At 37.8% G+C, this 16,693-nt stretch overlaps 1 protein-coding gene and 1 non-coding gene across 2 annotated transcripts; both read left to right on the top strand.

Annotated features, from left to right (window-relative positions):
• The first annotated feature begins 364 nt into the window (after nucleotides 1–364).
• LOC149015947 (small nucleolar RNA R71) lies at nucleotides 365–471 on the top strand. The gene has a single exon (XR_016173772.1). It is a non-coding gene; the product is annotated as a small nucleolar RNA R71 (small nucleolar RNA).
• Nucleotides 472–11,668: 11,197 nt separating this feature from the next.
• Nucleotides 11,669–15,747, top strand: LOC149015946 (plant intracellular Ras-group-related LRR protein 6-like). The gene is made up of 3 exons (XM_089155943.1): nucleotides 11,669–11,908; nucleotides 12,069–12,238; nucleotides 14,656–15,747. Exons 1-3 carry the CDS (start codon nucleotides 11,723–11,725, stop codon nucleotides 15,338–15,340), a joined length of 1,041 nt encoding a protein of 346 aa, XP_089012069.1. The 5' UTR covers nucleotides 11,669–11,722; the 3' UTR covers nucleotides 15,341–15,747.
• Nucleotides 15,748–16,693: the final 946 nt, after the last annotated feature.

The raw sequence follows: 16,693 nt of genomic DNA, 5'->3' as shown, positions 1-16,693 counted from the left end.
CATAAAGCACATGCTTCAATCTGATTAGGTGGAGAGAAACTTGTAGGAAGTGGAGATGGGGTTTGTTGTCCTAATGACAAGAGATGGTCCAATTTCTTTGATAATAAGTCAACCTTAGTGCTCATCTCAATGGTATGATTGATCTCATAGAGACCGCACGCACCTCTTTGGTTGCCCAATGGATGGAATCTCAGTCCTATCTGCTGAAGCATGTTGTTGGGAGTTTTCACTAAGGGTCTCAAAAAGTTCCCATGCCTCATTCTCATTCTTGTGCATGAAAGTCCCACCACAAGAAGAATCAACCATTTTCCTATGTCGGTCTCTAAGGCCATCATAAAAGGATTGAACCAATTGCCATCTAGGAATAGCATGGTGGGGGCACTTTCTAAGTAATTCTTTTAGTCTTTCCCAAGCCTCATGAAATTGTTCTCCTTCTTGTTGGGAAAAACTCGTTATCGCTCTCCTAATGCTATTGGTACGGCCAATGGGGAAGAACTTTTTAAGGAACTCCTGTTGCATTTCTACCCAAGTTGAAATTTTGACATTGTCCAAAAACTGAAGCCGATGCTTAGCTTTATCTTTAAGGGTGAATGGGAAAAGAAGTAACCTTAAAGCATCAACTGAGAGGTTTTAAATTTTAACCGTGGATGACACCTCTAAAAACTCATCTAAGTGCTTATAAGGCTCTTCATTGGCAAGTCCATAAAAAGATGGTAGCATTTGAATCACACTAGATTTGATCTCATATTGAGCCGCCTCTATGTCAGGCAACTTAATACAAGAAATCGGAGTATATGTCGTAGGAATGAAATGCTCACTCAAGGGCCTCATTGGAGGCTCATAGTTTGCCATGGTTCTTTTCCTGCTAAGGTTGGCCAAAGTCTCTTCTAACTCTAAGTCAATGGGAGTCAACTCAGGGTGTAGGGACGGACGACCATGCATACACACAGAAGAAGAAAAAAAGAAAAAGCTAAATAAGTAAAATTCAAAGAAAATAACTATAGCAAAAGGGAGAGTTTAGGATGTACCTGAAGTGCAATCCACATGATCTTTCGAACAAAAGTTACACATGTGGGATCTGAGAGATGGGGATTTTTAAAAATTAACCTAAACAACCCAATCTAATGCAAAAATTACAATTGAAAAGTCCTAAATACAATTATATCTAAGAAAGAAAAGATAACAACCTAAACTAATTATCGAATCGCTACTCTTGCAGTTACCTACAAAACAAAAGAAAAAGAGATTAGCTAAATAAGCAAAGAAAAATTAAAAACACTAAAATTACTCTAAAAATTATGCCTAATTGACAAAAATCAATCCTAGCAACCGTGCTTTGATTCCCCAGTAACGGCGCCAAAATTTGATCGTGTCGCTAACCAATCAAAATAAAATCCTATACTAATCTAGCAAGTAGAAAGTACGGGGTCGAACTATGGGGAACTAAGAGGCTAAGTCACTAAGATTGAATTCAACAAAACTAAATTTAAACTAAATCTACTAATTAATGCAAAAACGTTAACTATGAATACGTGAAGATCTTTGGGATTTCGAATCCTCAATGCTTTTCCCTAACCGATATAACTCTACACTTCAAAGTAAATTAGGGATGGTCTTCCTAGATATGCCCTATCTTCGCAAGACTATCGTCCTTCGCGGAAGCTTGGCATGCTTAGTTCGCTGAGCTATAGAACATCTTTGGCCAAACTCAAACACAATCAGCTAGAAGAGATAGAACAATCAAATTAATGAGATAAGCATGGTTCATCTACATCCCAAAGAAAAGGAACTAGCTACTCATTATCACAAAGTTCATAAGAAAAATAAAGATGAAACATAGGAAGGGAGAGAGAGAGAGAGAGAGAGAGAGAGAGAGAGAGAGAGAGAGAGAGAGAGAGAGAGAGAGAGAGAGAGAGAGAGAGAGAGAGAGAGAGAGAGAGAGAGATGTGGTCTTCTTCTTCAGCAATGAGAGAGAGAGAGAGAGAGAGATGTGGTCTTCTTCTTCAGCAATGAGAGAGATGAGAGCCGCATTTTCCATCCTCTTTTCTCTGTGGCTGGCTTCTCTTTTATGTCTCCCGCACACAAGGAATCCCCTCTCTTTACCAGTCGATTTGATATTTATTCTTTCGTATTTTGGAAAACCTCAAAACTGGAAAGTTGTAGATATTTTAAATATCGTTCCATAGTATTTTGAATCACCGAAATCCAAGCTCATACGAGAGAGATATGCCCAAACTACTGAAGGTAGGTCTGTTTACCCGATTTTTATATTTATTATCAATTTTGTTCCTTAGACCTCCACCTGTTTCCAATTTGGCTAAGATCTCACTTTTCATGATTTCTTGGGCAGAAAGATTGAATGCCATGATTTACAATCCACCAATATCTAATATGTTTTCCAACTTTACTCCGTATTATCTCTAATATCCAAAATCACCTTATTCCTGAAAAATACACAAAAATACTCAATTAGCTCTCTTTAATTAAATAAGTATGGGGAATTAAATCAAATAAATAATGGTAAATGTATGCTTATCAAGGTGTCAATGTAAAGAGAGAACTCCTCGGAGAGTTAGAGTTAACTCTCTTGTTCGGATTGGGTACCAAAGGAGATAAGAAAAAGGAATGGAGTAGAAGTCAGAAGCAGAATCTATCTCTTCATTCCAAAGGTGAGAGACAAAGAAGCTGGGACCCTAGGGTGGCCTTTCTGACTGTCGAGAACTTCCAGCAATAGCCTGTTTAGAGGCTTTTTGCTTTCATGAAGCTGGAAGAGAAGCAATCCTTTTGCTTTCCATTTCATTCCCTGGTTGTTCCCTAGGGGCAGAACAAACGGAGGATAACCAACAGTCAGTAATTGTCTCGCCCTTATCACCTGATAGCTCAATCAAAGCCGAAGGCCTAGGTTGATTGGCAGAATCAAGATCTTTCGATTGATGGAATCATCATTTGAGGCTTTGCCACTACCCATTGAAGCAGGAGAAAGTGGTCTCTAAAGGTTTTTCGAAAGAAAGGCAAAGGACAGGAATCCTAAGTGAACTATGGCAGAAGTCCCAAACCGAAATAGGAAAGAAATGGAGGGATAGTGTCACATCCACCTAGCCGGTACCCTATTTGGCATACCCGAGTGTGTGATCCACAGCCCCAAGGATTAGTATCAAGGAAATCAACCTCCCACATTCGCAATAGTATAATAAAAACAAGAATAAATCAATGTTAACAATATTAATTAAGAGATCAGAACAATATAACGAAATAACATCAGAGTGCGAAAATGATACCAATATAATAAATCAAAATGTAGAGCGAGGTGGAATGACACTCCACAGTTACAGTGGAAATGTAGCTTGAAGGTTAAAAAGAAGATTACAACCGATTCCAAAAGAAAGAAAGAAATAATCTAACTAAACTAGACTTTCTTCTACTTTATAAAGAATGTCTTCATAAACATAAACTTTAGAAACTAAGCACGGCCGCTTCCACTCCAATATAGGGCTAATCCTGGTACGCAGCATGATCACACAAGGGATCATCACCGTAATCTTCATAACTGCTAGCACCTTGAGTGAAGTATGCTTCATCGGTTTGTGATTCCTTGTACTGGCCGTCATAGTCATCAATACCTATAGAATAATCTAACAAAAGATGTTTGCACAAAAGTAGTGAGTTCAAGAGAACTCAGCAAGGCAAGTTATTCTATAACAACATACATAACATGATAGAAGAACATAGCATGATACAATATGATATGAGACAAACAATGCATGTATGAGTCTAACTCTATGTATGTTGGTCTCTATTGGCAAACATGCTTTAACTCATAACACCATACTTCTTTGGGGTAGGTCTCAAATCACTCACTTTCGGTTGGTAATGGGTCCTGGATCCCTCTTGGACATTCTATGGCTGGGGTTTAGGTTACCACTCTCTCACATCACCATTTGGTCTAAGTATTGATGCATGTCAAGGTAAAGCCTAGCCAAATGCAAGTCATCTACTTAGTTATATCAACTCAAATCCAAATACGTCCATTCCTCCCCTCTTGGGATCCTTTCCGGTATCCTTCTCACTAGAGTCAGCGAATCCCTCTTGGACTATGGACTCACTAACCCTGTTGGTCATCCACAAATAGCAAACGGTAAGCTCTCATGTCCTCTCACGGATATAACTCACCGGTCTCGAGCACCCATGAGCCCAAGTCTACTATTTGCAACCCTACCAATGAATGGTCCCCACAATGTGATTCATGTCCTCTCACGGATATAACTCACCAGTCTCGAGCGCCCATGAATCCCCATTGCTACCACGGGTTACTCGGTCTCAATACCCTTCCAAATCGGGTCTGATATAACAGGGACATCCTAGCCAAACACTGCTAAACAAGCCCTAGGTATGACAATCAATAATCTGGGAAAGCGTCAAAGGGCACCATCGGAAATATCCCATACTATTCCCACTGATGTCCAAGGACAGAAATGTCAAAAGGACATTCCCCAATCCCAAATCATACCTAATCAATCACATTCCCAATTCAATCATAACATACACAACGAATATCTCATCATATAGAAAGATATATATAAACATGATCAATTGCATATGTAAATGAAAAGGATAAGTAATCATACATGATTCAAGTAATAAAGAAATACATGAACAGGGTACTACTATACTCGAAGTACTTACAGTTGTAGCATCATATTAAGAAAGTATAAGAATGGTAGTGAATCTATGAAATTCCCAAAATAGAAACTAAGATTCACGCAATCTATGTTAATATGGAAACAGCTGTCCTTACCTTAATTAGCTTCTAAGATATTCTGGGTGAACAAGAGAATAGATCCAAAGTTAGCAAGCAAACCCTAAATAAGCATTATACAGTCATAGGGAAACAATCCTAAAAGAATAGGCATCAAATGAATCAAGACGAACGAAGAAATCCCTTGCTGTCATCCTGGGAAGATTGGCTGGGTTGATTGGTCTAGTCGACCCAGGCAATCGACCCAATGAATAGTACGCAGTAGAAATCTGATTTTTTATCCGAAACTCATTCTATAAGATTCGAAACACTACGAAACTTGGAGGGAACCTCCTCAATTGTTTGTCTTTTTCCTTCGGCTCTACTCAAGTTAGCTTCAGCTATTTCAAGAGTTCGCTGAGCTTTTTGCAGATCAATCTCATTACCCCTTTCTGCATCGTTTACTAAAATGGTGATCTCATTATTGCCTATTCTAGCGAACCCACCCATCAGAGCCATCGTTAACCATTGATCCTTAAGGCGTATTCTCAAAACACCTATATCTACTGCTGTGGAAATGGGGGCATGATTGGGTAATACGCCAATTTGGCCACTATTAGTAGATAAAATGATTTCTTTCACTTCTGAATCCCACACAATTCGATTAGGAGTTAGCACACAGATTTAAGGTCATTTCTTCAAATTGCTCTCCACTTCTAAGTTCATAGCCTTCGCGGTAGCTTCATCGATGTTACCTACCAAATAAAAGGCCTGCTCAGGAAGACCATCTAATTCACCGGAAAGGATCAGCTGAAAACCCCTAATTGTTTATGCTAGAACAACATATTTCCCTAGAGAACCCGTAAATACTTTTGCTACGAAGAAGGGTTGTGATAAGAAACGTTCAATTTTTCGTGCTCTTGCTACGGTTAAACGATCCTCTTCGGATAATTCGTCCAACCCAAGGATAAATAGTAATCTAAGACTAACTAGCATAGATTAGACACCAAACAATGACCAAAACCAATACTTACTAATTTGGAAACATGACTTTCTAATTTAGTGAAAATCATAGTTTTCAATGAAAACAAGCTATGAACTCAAGAGAAAAACTAGAGATGATGAGATCTCATTCTAGTAGATTAAAACAGTAGATCAGGGATAAGAATAATCATGAAGATGTATCAATCATGCTAGAGAAATCAAATCAAGAGTATGATCATAGTTTCATGAAGAAATCATAAGAGTCATGGTTAAGAACAAGTATGAAGATCATAGCACCATAAGAATGAATGGAGATTGTAGAAAAGATAATTGTAAGGATGCAATACCTTTTTCATAATCTCAGTACAGAGAATAGATCATAGTAAGAGTAGATCAATATCATGTAAGAGAGATTACTAACCTTTGATTGAAGAAACAAGAGAGGAACTTGAGAATTTGCAAGAGTTCTTTACCAACACCAAGGAGAGGCTTTGAGAGGAGTTCTCCATGTTCTCTAGGATTTTTAGAAACAAAGGAGGCTAAGAAATATGAAGTTATATTATATAGAGCATCATAAATCTAAATAGAAGATCTTAAACAGATTCTGTCACTGTGAGTCGATTGGCCTAGTCGACCCAGGCTGTCAACAAAGCCTAAGTCAGGGAAATGAAAGTCCAACTCTTATCAAAATCAAATGGGCTTCCAACTCATCTAGCATAGAGAAATGCCTTCAAACCATGTCTAACCAAGCTCTAAGATCATCAACCATGCTTCTCTTCATCACGGTGTAGTCTCTTTTCTAATTCCATCGAAGTCTCCAAGTATGGGACACCATCATCAATCTCCATGGGTTTTGGATCAAACACCATGTCTTCCATTGATATGGCTCATAGTTGACTTCCACTTCTACTTCGGGTATTCGGACCTACAAACAATAGAGTTTTTAGGTTAAGGTTAGGGCCAGGTTTCACAGATAAAAAGCAAAGAAAAAAGGGTAGAGAGAAGTAGAGAAGACTTACTTGTAGAAAATATGAGAAAGGAATTGAAGCTTGAATTGAAGGCTTGAAGGGAACAAATCGTTTGAAGCACGCGCATAGAGTTTCTTTAGACACAGGCGATTCATAATTTCAACAAAGTAAAGAAGAAATGAGGTTGTGCAAGGATTTAAATAGATTTAAAAGAATGGTTTTTACAAACGAGATGCATTCAAATCGACGGTGGAGTTCGAACGACGTTTCGAGACATGATCCAACGAATAAGGTTAACCCATAATCAAAGGTGGGATGAAGAAGATGGTTTGAGCGTGGGGCCATCATGATGGCACCTGTTCCCTAAGGTCACGTGGCGTAAGGAGCGCGGCTTACGAAAAGTGAGTGTGGCTCGATGAAAAGTACCGTTGCATAGATGAGAGCAATAAATGCGGCATTTGGAGAACGGGAGGACATTTGTACTTCAGCCTACCATCTCCGATGCTCACGATCGAGAAAAAGCAAATCAAGCAATCAGTCGTTTCATCTCGATCACTTGGCCTGGGGGTTCATGATAAGGATAAAATAATAGCAAATCGGGTTCAACGATGATCGGGTTAGGACTACGGTCGGGATTGGTTCGAAGGTTGAACCAATAAGTAGCATAACTATGGAGGAACTTGATGGCTATGGAAAGAGATGTGCTCCCGTTAAATTTGGGATACTCAATTGTGCCATACATGGAAACTACAACTGACTCAAAAAGAGGGGGGAAATGATCAGATAGCGACCAAGAAGGATCATGAACGAATCCAACAACAAAAAATAAGAGGTGAATCCTATATAAACTAAAGTATTGCATGAACCAGAGGTATCTGAATTGTTTCCTTCCATAACTGTTACTCAATTAAGCTCTACAACTAGTCAAAGCTCTAAGGTGATTCATTATTGACTTAACCTTCGGAGGTGGCTTCCCGATTGCTGAGTCGGCCTACATCTAACCTTGATTTGCAAGCAAGCATTAAGGAGTGATCAATTTTTTGACACATTAGGAAGCGTGAGCATATCCTCTAAGTGTCTTTTTGAGTTGCAAAATAATAGCAAGGTGAGGTTGTTCACTTGTACATAATCCTTGTCACTTTCTTATTTGATATGAGACTTGCATATTGATACACATGATAATGTTTATGTTAAGAAATTACTTAATACAAGTCAATTGTTATTGATATCAATGTATGGATTAAACTTGAGGCATTATGGACTTGAACTGGTTTGTGGTTTGTGAATGTTGATTTGGTCCTTTTACTTCTTTGTGGGAGGTTATCGTATGCTGTGATTGTGAATTGGGGATTACCTATCTGGGTACTCCTTGCTTGGGATATTAACGGAGTTGGTATGAGACACTGTCCTCTGATGTCCTCATTACTTTTCAAAGTTACTATTTGCCATGACTAGGAGGTCTAGAAGAGTATGGTTAGGTACCCTGTCATATCACTCTATCGGCATGGGTATTGATGCCAAGTGATACATGGCAGCAAATCACTTAGCATCAATGTGGGTTGGTGGGCGCTCAAGATTGGTAACCAACCTATGAGAGGACACAACCACATTGTGGGACAATTCATTGGTAGGGTTGCATATAATAGGCTTGGGCTCATGGATGCTCAAGACCAGTAAACCCATGAGAGGTCATGAAAGCTTCCCGCCATTATATGTGGATGACCAATAGGGTTAAGAGGAGGTGTAGTCCGAGTTGGTTGGAGCCATAAGATACGCTGACTCTAGTAGGAGAGGATATTGAACCAATAGTGTGAGATACATGAGGGGAGGTATTTGAACTTAGGTTGATGCGACTAAGAAGTTGACCTGCATTGGGTTAGGTATATCCTTGACACACGCCAGTTCTCAAGCCAATGGTGTGAGAGAGACTGGTGACCTAAACCCAAGCCATAGTAATACTCTGAAAGGGATGCCTTTACCCCTTACCTAGGATCTCAAGACTAGTAACCAACCCGTGAGAGATCAGAGTAACGAGACCTACCCAAAGGAGGTTGGTGTTCTATCTTAATGTGTGTCTACCATATAGAGACCAGCGTCAGTTAGAGTATAGTAACAATGTTGCATTTCACTCCATATCATGATACACTATATGATGTTTGATTTAAATGGTGATTATGATTATATGCTTGTGAACTACTTGTTGAGTTCTTTTGAGCTCACCCTTCGGAGAATTCGTTGCTTTAGATCTTATTGCAGATACAGATGCCGCATATAAAGATTACGAAGCAAGACACATACAATGTACAAGACTTTAGTGACTGTGACACATATGGTGAAGAATGTTCATGTCATGACTACGGGTACTAGGATTAGTGCGATTAATGAGTGGTTAACACCATTCGTGAAACAAAGACTTGGGAGATTCGTAGTTACATTTTGCTTAAGGAAACTTACTTTTTGTAATCTAAGAGTTTTGTCTATACTTTCCTTTCAATTGATTGTTTCAGTTTTGACATCACTTCCGCACTCTGATTTGGTTTTTTGAGATCCTTGTTATTTGATTTACCTCTTTATTATTATATATGTTGTTGATTATTCTTGCTCATGATTGGTCTATCGTGTGGAATGGTATGTGATGAGACCTGATCTTGTGACTGTGATCACTCCCTTGAGTATTTGGGTGGATGGATACTGTCTGGGTGGATGTGACATCACATTCTTTCGGCAAGGGTATTGTAGCTGAGTGACCCATGTTGGCAATGATGTGATCCTATGGGCATCCAACAGAGGTAACCGGTCTGTGAGGAGACACAGAACCACTGTTATCATGCAATGGTCGGGTTATATATATTGAAGGTTGGACTCATGGGCGTCCAAAAGACAACTTGGGTGACATGAGGAGACATGAGAGAGATTCACCCTAGCATATGAGGATGACTATAGGGTTAATGAATGTTGTCTAATAGAGATAATCAATCTGTGAGGATTAACATTCCTAAGTGGAAAAGGATACTGAACCAACAGGGCAATAGACATGAGGAAAAAGTATCTTAACCACATATAGTGTACATGTTGCCAATGACCTTGCATTGGGTTTAGAATCTCCGACTTGTATTAATACTTAGACCAATGGATGTGGTGAGAGAGTGTAGACCTATACCCCCAGCCATGGTGGATGATGTGGACCGTACCCCTTTACTCAGGATTTCAACAAAGGTAGCAAGTCTGTGAGGGATCAGAGTGACAAAGACCTACTCAGATGATGCCTGATATATATCTTAATGCGTGTCTACCTAGATAAAGACTTGCATAATTAGATTCCTTAAATGCATACATAACATATCATTACATTATTCATCACTTTATTTTTATGCGACCATAGTATATGTATATGATTGTTGTCAAAGAATTCATTCTTTATGAATTTCTTGTTTTTCTCAAATGGTTATGCAGAAATAGAAAAAGCTTCGTATCTATGAGAGAACCCCACTAAAAAGATACTGGAGATGCTAGTGGGAACTAATTACAAAGATCATGAAACTTCCCGTGGATGCTTGGAGTGCTCTTACAACATCCATTCACAAGAATAGAACATTAGTTGTTTATTGTTGGGATAAAATGATGAAGAGGGACTTATGACTCCTTTCATAGAGCAATTTGAAAAGAAATCTTAAAAAGAATTGTAAACAACACTGATAACATTTTGACTTTGCTTCCGCTCAGATATTGTATTCATTTTGGAATTTTGGAACTTTTTATTTATTATTAATTGATGAACTGTTCATTTTTTGCTCTTGATTATGGGATCGTGTGCCTTATTTATTATTGATAGCATAACCTGATCTTGTGGCTGTAGATCATACCCATAAATTGTTGAAACATGTTCGGTACTATCGAGTAGGTTTGACAATATTGAAGCAATCCAAAAGAAACACAAGCCTTAGAATAAAGTGTCAACATAATAGAAGATCCTTATTGGACCAACATATTCCAAATGCTCAAGATTGATGAATGAACAAGCAATAAAGACTTTGTACATAAAGCCCTTTTGTACCCAAAAAAAAAAAAAAAAAAAAAAAAAAAAAAAAAAAAAAAAAAAAACTTTGCACTTAAGGCTAGGACCAATGGTGCATTGTAATAGCATGAATGTCATTTTCATAGTTTAGTCCTAAAAGAGCCACAAGTCATTATGACTATAGACCATTAGACAGCTGTGAATCACTATATTGATATTCGTCATCTCTCCCCTCATTTTACTATCAGTGCAGCTATCAATGACCTTATAAACACTTTTTTTTAAAATTTTTTTCTTTCGGTAGAACTCTATGAACATTTTTTTTTCTTTTTGTTCAGAACGCTATAAACATTTCATACGATAAGTTTTTTTTTTTTTTTTGGTAGGAATACCATAAGTTATGTATGCATGACAGCATCAAAGACTTTACAACCATATATCTAATATAATTCTCTACAACATAACCCATTGGAAGAAGCGATTTTTTTTTTTTGGGTTTGCAAGAAGCGATTTTTTTATGAACGGATAGAAAATTGAAAAATATTTTAAAATAACATTAAAAAAACTAAGATAATTTGACCAAAAGAAATAATTATGATTAGTTATAAATCCGAAATTAAAGGGGAATCTTTTTTATGTAAATAAAGAAAGTTAATTGACAACCAACGGCATTAGTCACAAACCACCGTGATAGTAAAGAGTACAATTGTACAAATACGTCCAAAAAGAAAGCGTTGACTTTTCTACGACAAAGAGACGTGTCGACGCAACCCTCTTACTACGGATTTGTACTTCCTGATGTCATGCACACGTGTCGTGGAAGAATCCTATCCGTACGTCCTCTTTGTGGTGCTTTCCAAAATCTAATCCCCCACTTGTTCTCTCTCCTCCTCTCCTTCTCTCTTCTTCTCTTCCTTTTATAAGTCGTAACGCCTATCATTTCTTTCCTTCCTCGTTTTCTCTCTCTCTCTCCCTTTCTGTAAATCTCTGGGTCTTCTTCTGTGGGGTATCCGGGCAAAGATGATGTATGGAGGGCAGGCACAGAGGTTAGACGTGAAGAAGTCGCCGGAAAGGAGAAGAACCATGAAAGAAGAAGAGAAGCTCGAGAACGTCGATCTCAGCGGCATGTCTTTGGAATCTCTCCCAAATCCTCCTGTCAACTTGGCCATCATTAGCACTTTAGATCTCTCCAACAACCTCCTTGAGGTTCTTATATTCTTTCCCATCTCTCTCTCTCTCAACGTCTGCTGTTCATCTTATCGTGCTTTTAGGGCATTGATCACTTAGTTTCTCTCTCTCTCTCTCTCTCTCTCTGATATATATCTCTGTTGTTATCATCTCTAACGAAGATTGTTTTGATCACCAGAGCATTCCAGAGTCTCTGATAGCGAGATTACTAAACGTGGTGACGTTGGATGTTCACTCAAACCAGATTGTTTCTCTACCAAACTCGATTGGCTGTTTAACAAAGCTCAAGGTCCTTAACGTTTCTGGCAACCTTCTTGAGATCTTCCCCAAAACCATTGAGAATTGCAGGTCTTCATTCTATTCTTTCCTTTTCTCTTTTTTTTTTTTTTTTTTCTCTTTTATTTTATTTTTAATTTTAATAAGTCGTACTAACAAGAAATAATGGCTACAATGTTAGAAAGTTTGACTACGAGGCTTGATCTATTTTGTGTATGACTGGTTGACCATATTTTGCTCAGTATTTTTTTAGAGCTAAAGTTCATTGTGCGCACCTTGACTACATCCTCAGGAGAGATGCCTTGATGCTAGTTGAACCCACAACCCCTTCATTAAGAGGTGTGGGTCTTTTTGAGCTACCGTTATTTTGTTTAAATATGTTTCACACAGTAATATTAATAAATCATTATTATTGTCCAAAAAAATAGTACAACCCTAACGTAACCCATGCAAGGTCCTAGTCTTGAATTTTATACGGTCAGATTGAAGAGTTCCTCTAAATTATAGCTTGCCATGCTCTCTTACCATTCATCCAAGTCTTCTTTCTTTCTTCTTCTTCTTTTTCTTCTCTTTCTTTCTTTCTTTCTTTCTTTTTTTTCTTCTTCTTCATTTCTTCTTCTTTACTTCTTCTTCTTTCTTTCTTTCTTTTTTTCTTTTTTTCTTAAGAATTGGTAGCTTTTTATTAGGAATTATACGTACTACCTAGGAGAGTCAAACCCATGGTCTTTTCATTAAGAAGTATTAGTCATTGCCAAGTCAGCAATCCTTTTATGGTACAAAATATTTGTATAAAATATTACTAGACACGCATAACTTTCTCTGGGGTTTTTGGAAATTTTGATCTTTATATGGAAATAAATAATAATTACTAAGTATATAAGGTGATTATATATTTACACAAGATGACAATGCTAAACACATGCATGCGTTGTTGTTTTTTTTTTAAAGTGTCAATAACCCAATTCCAGAATAAGCTTGTCAACATGCACGTCGCATGGTGATGAAGCCTTTGCTCCAAGTTTAGAGTACTAAAGGGAGTTAAAAATCCTTTATGACTATGCTTTTGTACTTCTCTTTATTACATGTTTGCCTTTGCTCCAAGTTTAGAGTACTAAAGGGAGTTAAAAATCCTTTATGACTATGCTTTTGTACTTCTCTTTATTACATGTTTAGGAGGGGGTCCACATCTGATTTATCTTGTCTGGGTTTAAAAATGAGTCCCTTCCTAAATATAAGGTGTGAGAGAAATACAGTCTTCTACCCTTACGGACAGAAGAACTGGAATTTATGAAAACAAAATACCAAATGCTTAGGCATTCAACATGAGATGGGGTCTTCATTTGGCTGCCCATGTATAGCATTAGAGACACATCGGGTTTGATTTTTTTTTTTTTTTTTTTTTTTTTTTTTTTTGTTTTTTTTTTTTTTTTTTTTTGTTTTCTTAATTTTTCTTATTTTTGGGGTAGGGCTTTGATTTTTAATCACCGACATGCACGATTTACCCTATCCTTCCTCTTACATTAAAAAACATAATCATACAACACCCACTCATTTTCTTTTATTTCTTTTCTTCAATAAATCAAAGCCATCCAAACAGCAAAGCTCAACCTAGATTGAGATATACATATGTAGCCCGACCTAGTGCTTGGCTGGTGTACTTGGGTTGGTAAGAGAGCTCAGGTTTGGGCTGGGTTTTAAAAGTCTCAAAGCCCAGCCCAGCCCAGCCCGTGACAACACTTCTCACGTATTTCATCTCAATAGGGCTACAAATGTCATTTTATAAGAGAAGAGTGAGATAATCACAAACACAGGCTCCTAATCAACGAAGAAATCTTTAAGGAGAAGAAGAAAAAAAAAAAAGGGAAAACATCATCAGCGTTTAGCATATATGACAACTTGACTAGTCAGATGAGAAATATTCTATAGATAAGAAGGCTTCCATCACTGGCAAATTTTATAATAAGGTGTCGGTTTGTCACATATGTCGTGCTACTTAGTAGGTTGAACCTAAATATCTTCTGATTATTTTTAGATAATACGTAATGTATTAATGATATGTATAAAAAATTGACTTGTTTCCATGTATGTACAAAAAGTCAAAGACAGAGGATTCAGATAGGACCCACGTCCGACTCTACAAACCAATCTCATGGTATCCATCATGGAACTTATAGAATAATGGATAATGGATTCCATTTGATTGATTTTGGGATTTTGCTTCAGTTCAGTACTAAACCGTTAAACGAGAAAAACATGGGCCGTCGGGTCAAAATCTCGGTCGGGATTTCCATCTCCATGGAATCTCAACCATTGGACCTCGATCGAAGGACCTTAAAACTTGCTTAACTGTTAAGCGCTATTAAATGATGCTGAACCAAAGCAAAATCCATGGATTTTGACATTGATTTTTATTTTTTTTAAGGTACAATTTGCATTTTTTGAAGTCAGGTCAAGAGCAAAAGTAATAGCTAGGGTTCTTGTATGTGCAGGTCTCTGGAAGAACTCATTGCCAACTTCAACAAGCTGAAGAGGCTTCCTGACACCATTGGGTTCGAGCTTCTCAACCTTAAGAAACTCTCTGTCAACTCAAACAAGCTACCCTTTCTGCCCAGTTCCCTTTCCCATTGCACTTCTCTGCGTGTCCTAGATGCACGCCTCAACTGCCTTGGTTTCCTTCCCGAAGGAATGGAGAACTTAGTCAACCTTCAAATCCTCAATGTGAGCCAAAATTTCCAGTACCTTGACACTCTCCCATACTCTCTAGGCCTTCTCTCTTCCCTTATCGAATTGGATGTAAGTTACAATCAAATCACCACCTTACCTGAATCTCTCGCATGCCTCACAAATCTGAAGAAGCTCAATGTAGATGGAAACCCTCTTGTTTCACCTCCAATGGATATTGTCAAGCAAGGAATGTTTGCAGTGAAAGCGTTTTTAGTTCAGAAGATGAATGAAACCCAGAAAGGCCAAGTGAAGAAGAGGTCATGGCTTGGTAAGTTGGTGAGACATAAGACCTTCAGTGGCCGTACATCTGATAGGGCAAATAATCCTGAGGAGAGGGATAGATTCATCATGGATCATTACCAGTCCATTGATGGTCTGACTTCTCCAAGGTACATGGGGATGTTTTCGCCTCGCCGGCTCTTCTCGCCCAGGAATTTTTTCAGTCCTTGATTGTTAGGTCTTCATTGATGAATCTAATACACTTCTACATGATCAACTTGTTGAGATCATTTTAAGGACTGTGTTGCTCATGGTCTATGTAAATATATCGACTTTGTATCTTTAGGTCAGACCTTGGTGTGTGTTTTGTTGTTTGTAGATTTTGTATGAAGATGTGGTTTTCTTCTTGGATTTACTTTGTAGAGAGAATTGCTTGTTGCGCTGTGTGCTTTGAGTATTCCTCTTCTTGCTTCTTTTCTTTATTGATTTTCCAACCATGTAACTGATGTAAGTTTAACTCATTCAGTACTTAAAGTTGAAATCATTTCTCATTCTTTTGTATCTTTACATTTAAGATGAATTAACAATGTATATGAAGATAAATGTTGATAATAGTACATTAACCCAGAGGCAGAACTTCATAGGGGCCAGGTGGCATTTTTTTTGAAAGTTTTGCTTATTTGCTTCGAAATTTGCCCCCCCCCCCCCCAAAAAAAAATATTGAAAAATAGTTTTTAACGATAAAATAACAGGTATAATTATCTAAGGGTTATAACTAAAACCTATGTTTAAAGAAAAACAATTAAATCCCAATTAGGGACTTCTTCCATCAATCGAAAATTCAGGCTAAATTCAAGCATGGTTCGATCTCGATGCATAAGTGGACTAGACTTCCAGATAATTGGATCGCAATCAATTGCGATGCTTCAGTTGTGGGAACCCGTGGCGGATATGGTTTGATTAGAAGAAATCCTAATGGCCAAGTCCTATTCGCTACGGCAAGAAAATGTGAGGATTCTAATGCTCTACACATGGAGCTAAATGCAATATTATGTAGGCTACAAAAGGAGGCATATGATGGGTACCCATAAATACAGGTCCAATCTGATTCACATCTTGCAATTCAAATCCTCATTAGGAGCATGCAAAGCCCATGGGCAGCAAGAGAGGTATTGTAGAAGATATTCTTGACATCAAACTGGGATTTCATCAATGTGTATTCACGCGTCATGTAAGAGAATCTAACTTTTGTGCTGACTTTTTAGTAAGCTATGTGACTCCCTTGGGGAAACTCACTTGTGCCCTAGCGATCTTCCCCCGGATTTGGCTTGACTTGTTCACCAGGATGCTGGTGGGAAACGTTACCAACGCTTGTAATTTTTTCTTTTCTTTCCCAGTTTAATATAAAGCACATTTTCACCAAAATAATAATAATAAATTAAATCCCAATTAGAAAAGAACTCCTCAATCCCTAAAATTCATTCCTAAATATTCTCCACAGTTACGTATTCTTTCTCTTTTTCAAAAAAAAAATATTCTCTTTCTTATTTTATTTTTGTTATTCTTTTTATTTGATTTTATATT

This window comes from Hakea prostrata, chromosome 5 (genome assembly GCF_041222555.1).
Source record: "Hakea prostrata isolate BN-2017 chromosome 5, UWA_Hpros_2, whole genome shotgun sequence".
In the NCBI taxonomy this organism is placed as follows: Eukaryota; Viridiplantae; Streptophyta; class Magnoliopsida; order Proteales; family Proteaceae; genus Hakea; species Hakea prostrata.
Note: the sequence above shows the minus strand (reverse complement) of the source record. Positions and strands in the feature narration are given on the sequence as shown.

Excerpts from the sequence above, each read along its gene's own strand:
- LOC149015946 (XM_089155943.1), top strand. The coding sequence starts at position 11,723 with ATGATGTATGGAGGGCAGGCACAGAGGTTAGACGTGAAGAAGTCGCCG. Across the intron at positions 11,909-12,068 it reads TCTCCAACAACCTCCTTGAG|AGCATTCCAGAGTCTCTGAT; the intron begins GTTCTTATATTC and ends TTTGATCACCAG. Across the intron at positions 12,239-14,655 it reads AAAACCATTGAGAATTGCAG|GTCTCTGGAAGAACTCATTG; the intron begins GTCTTCATTCTA and ends TTGTATGTGCAG.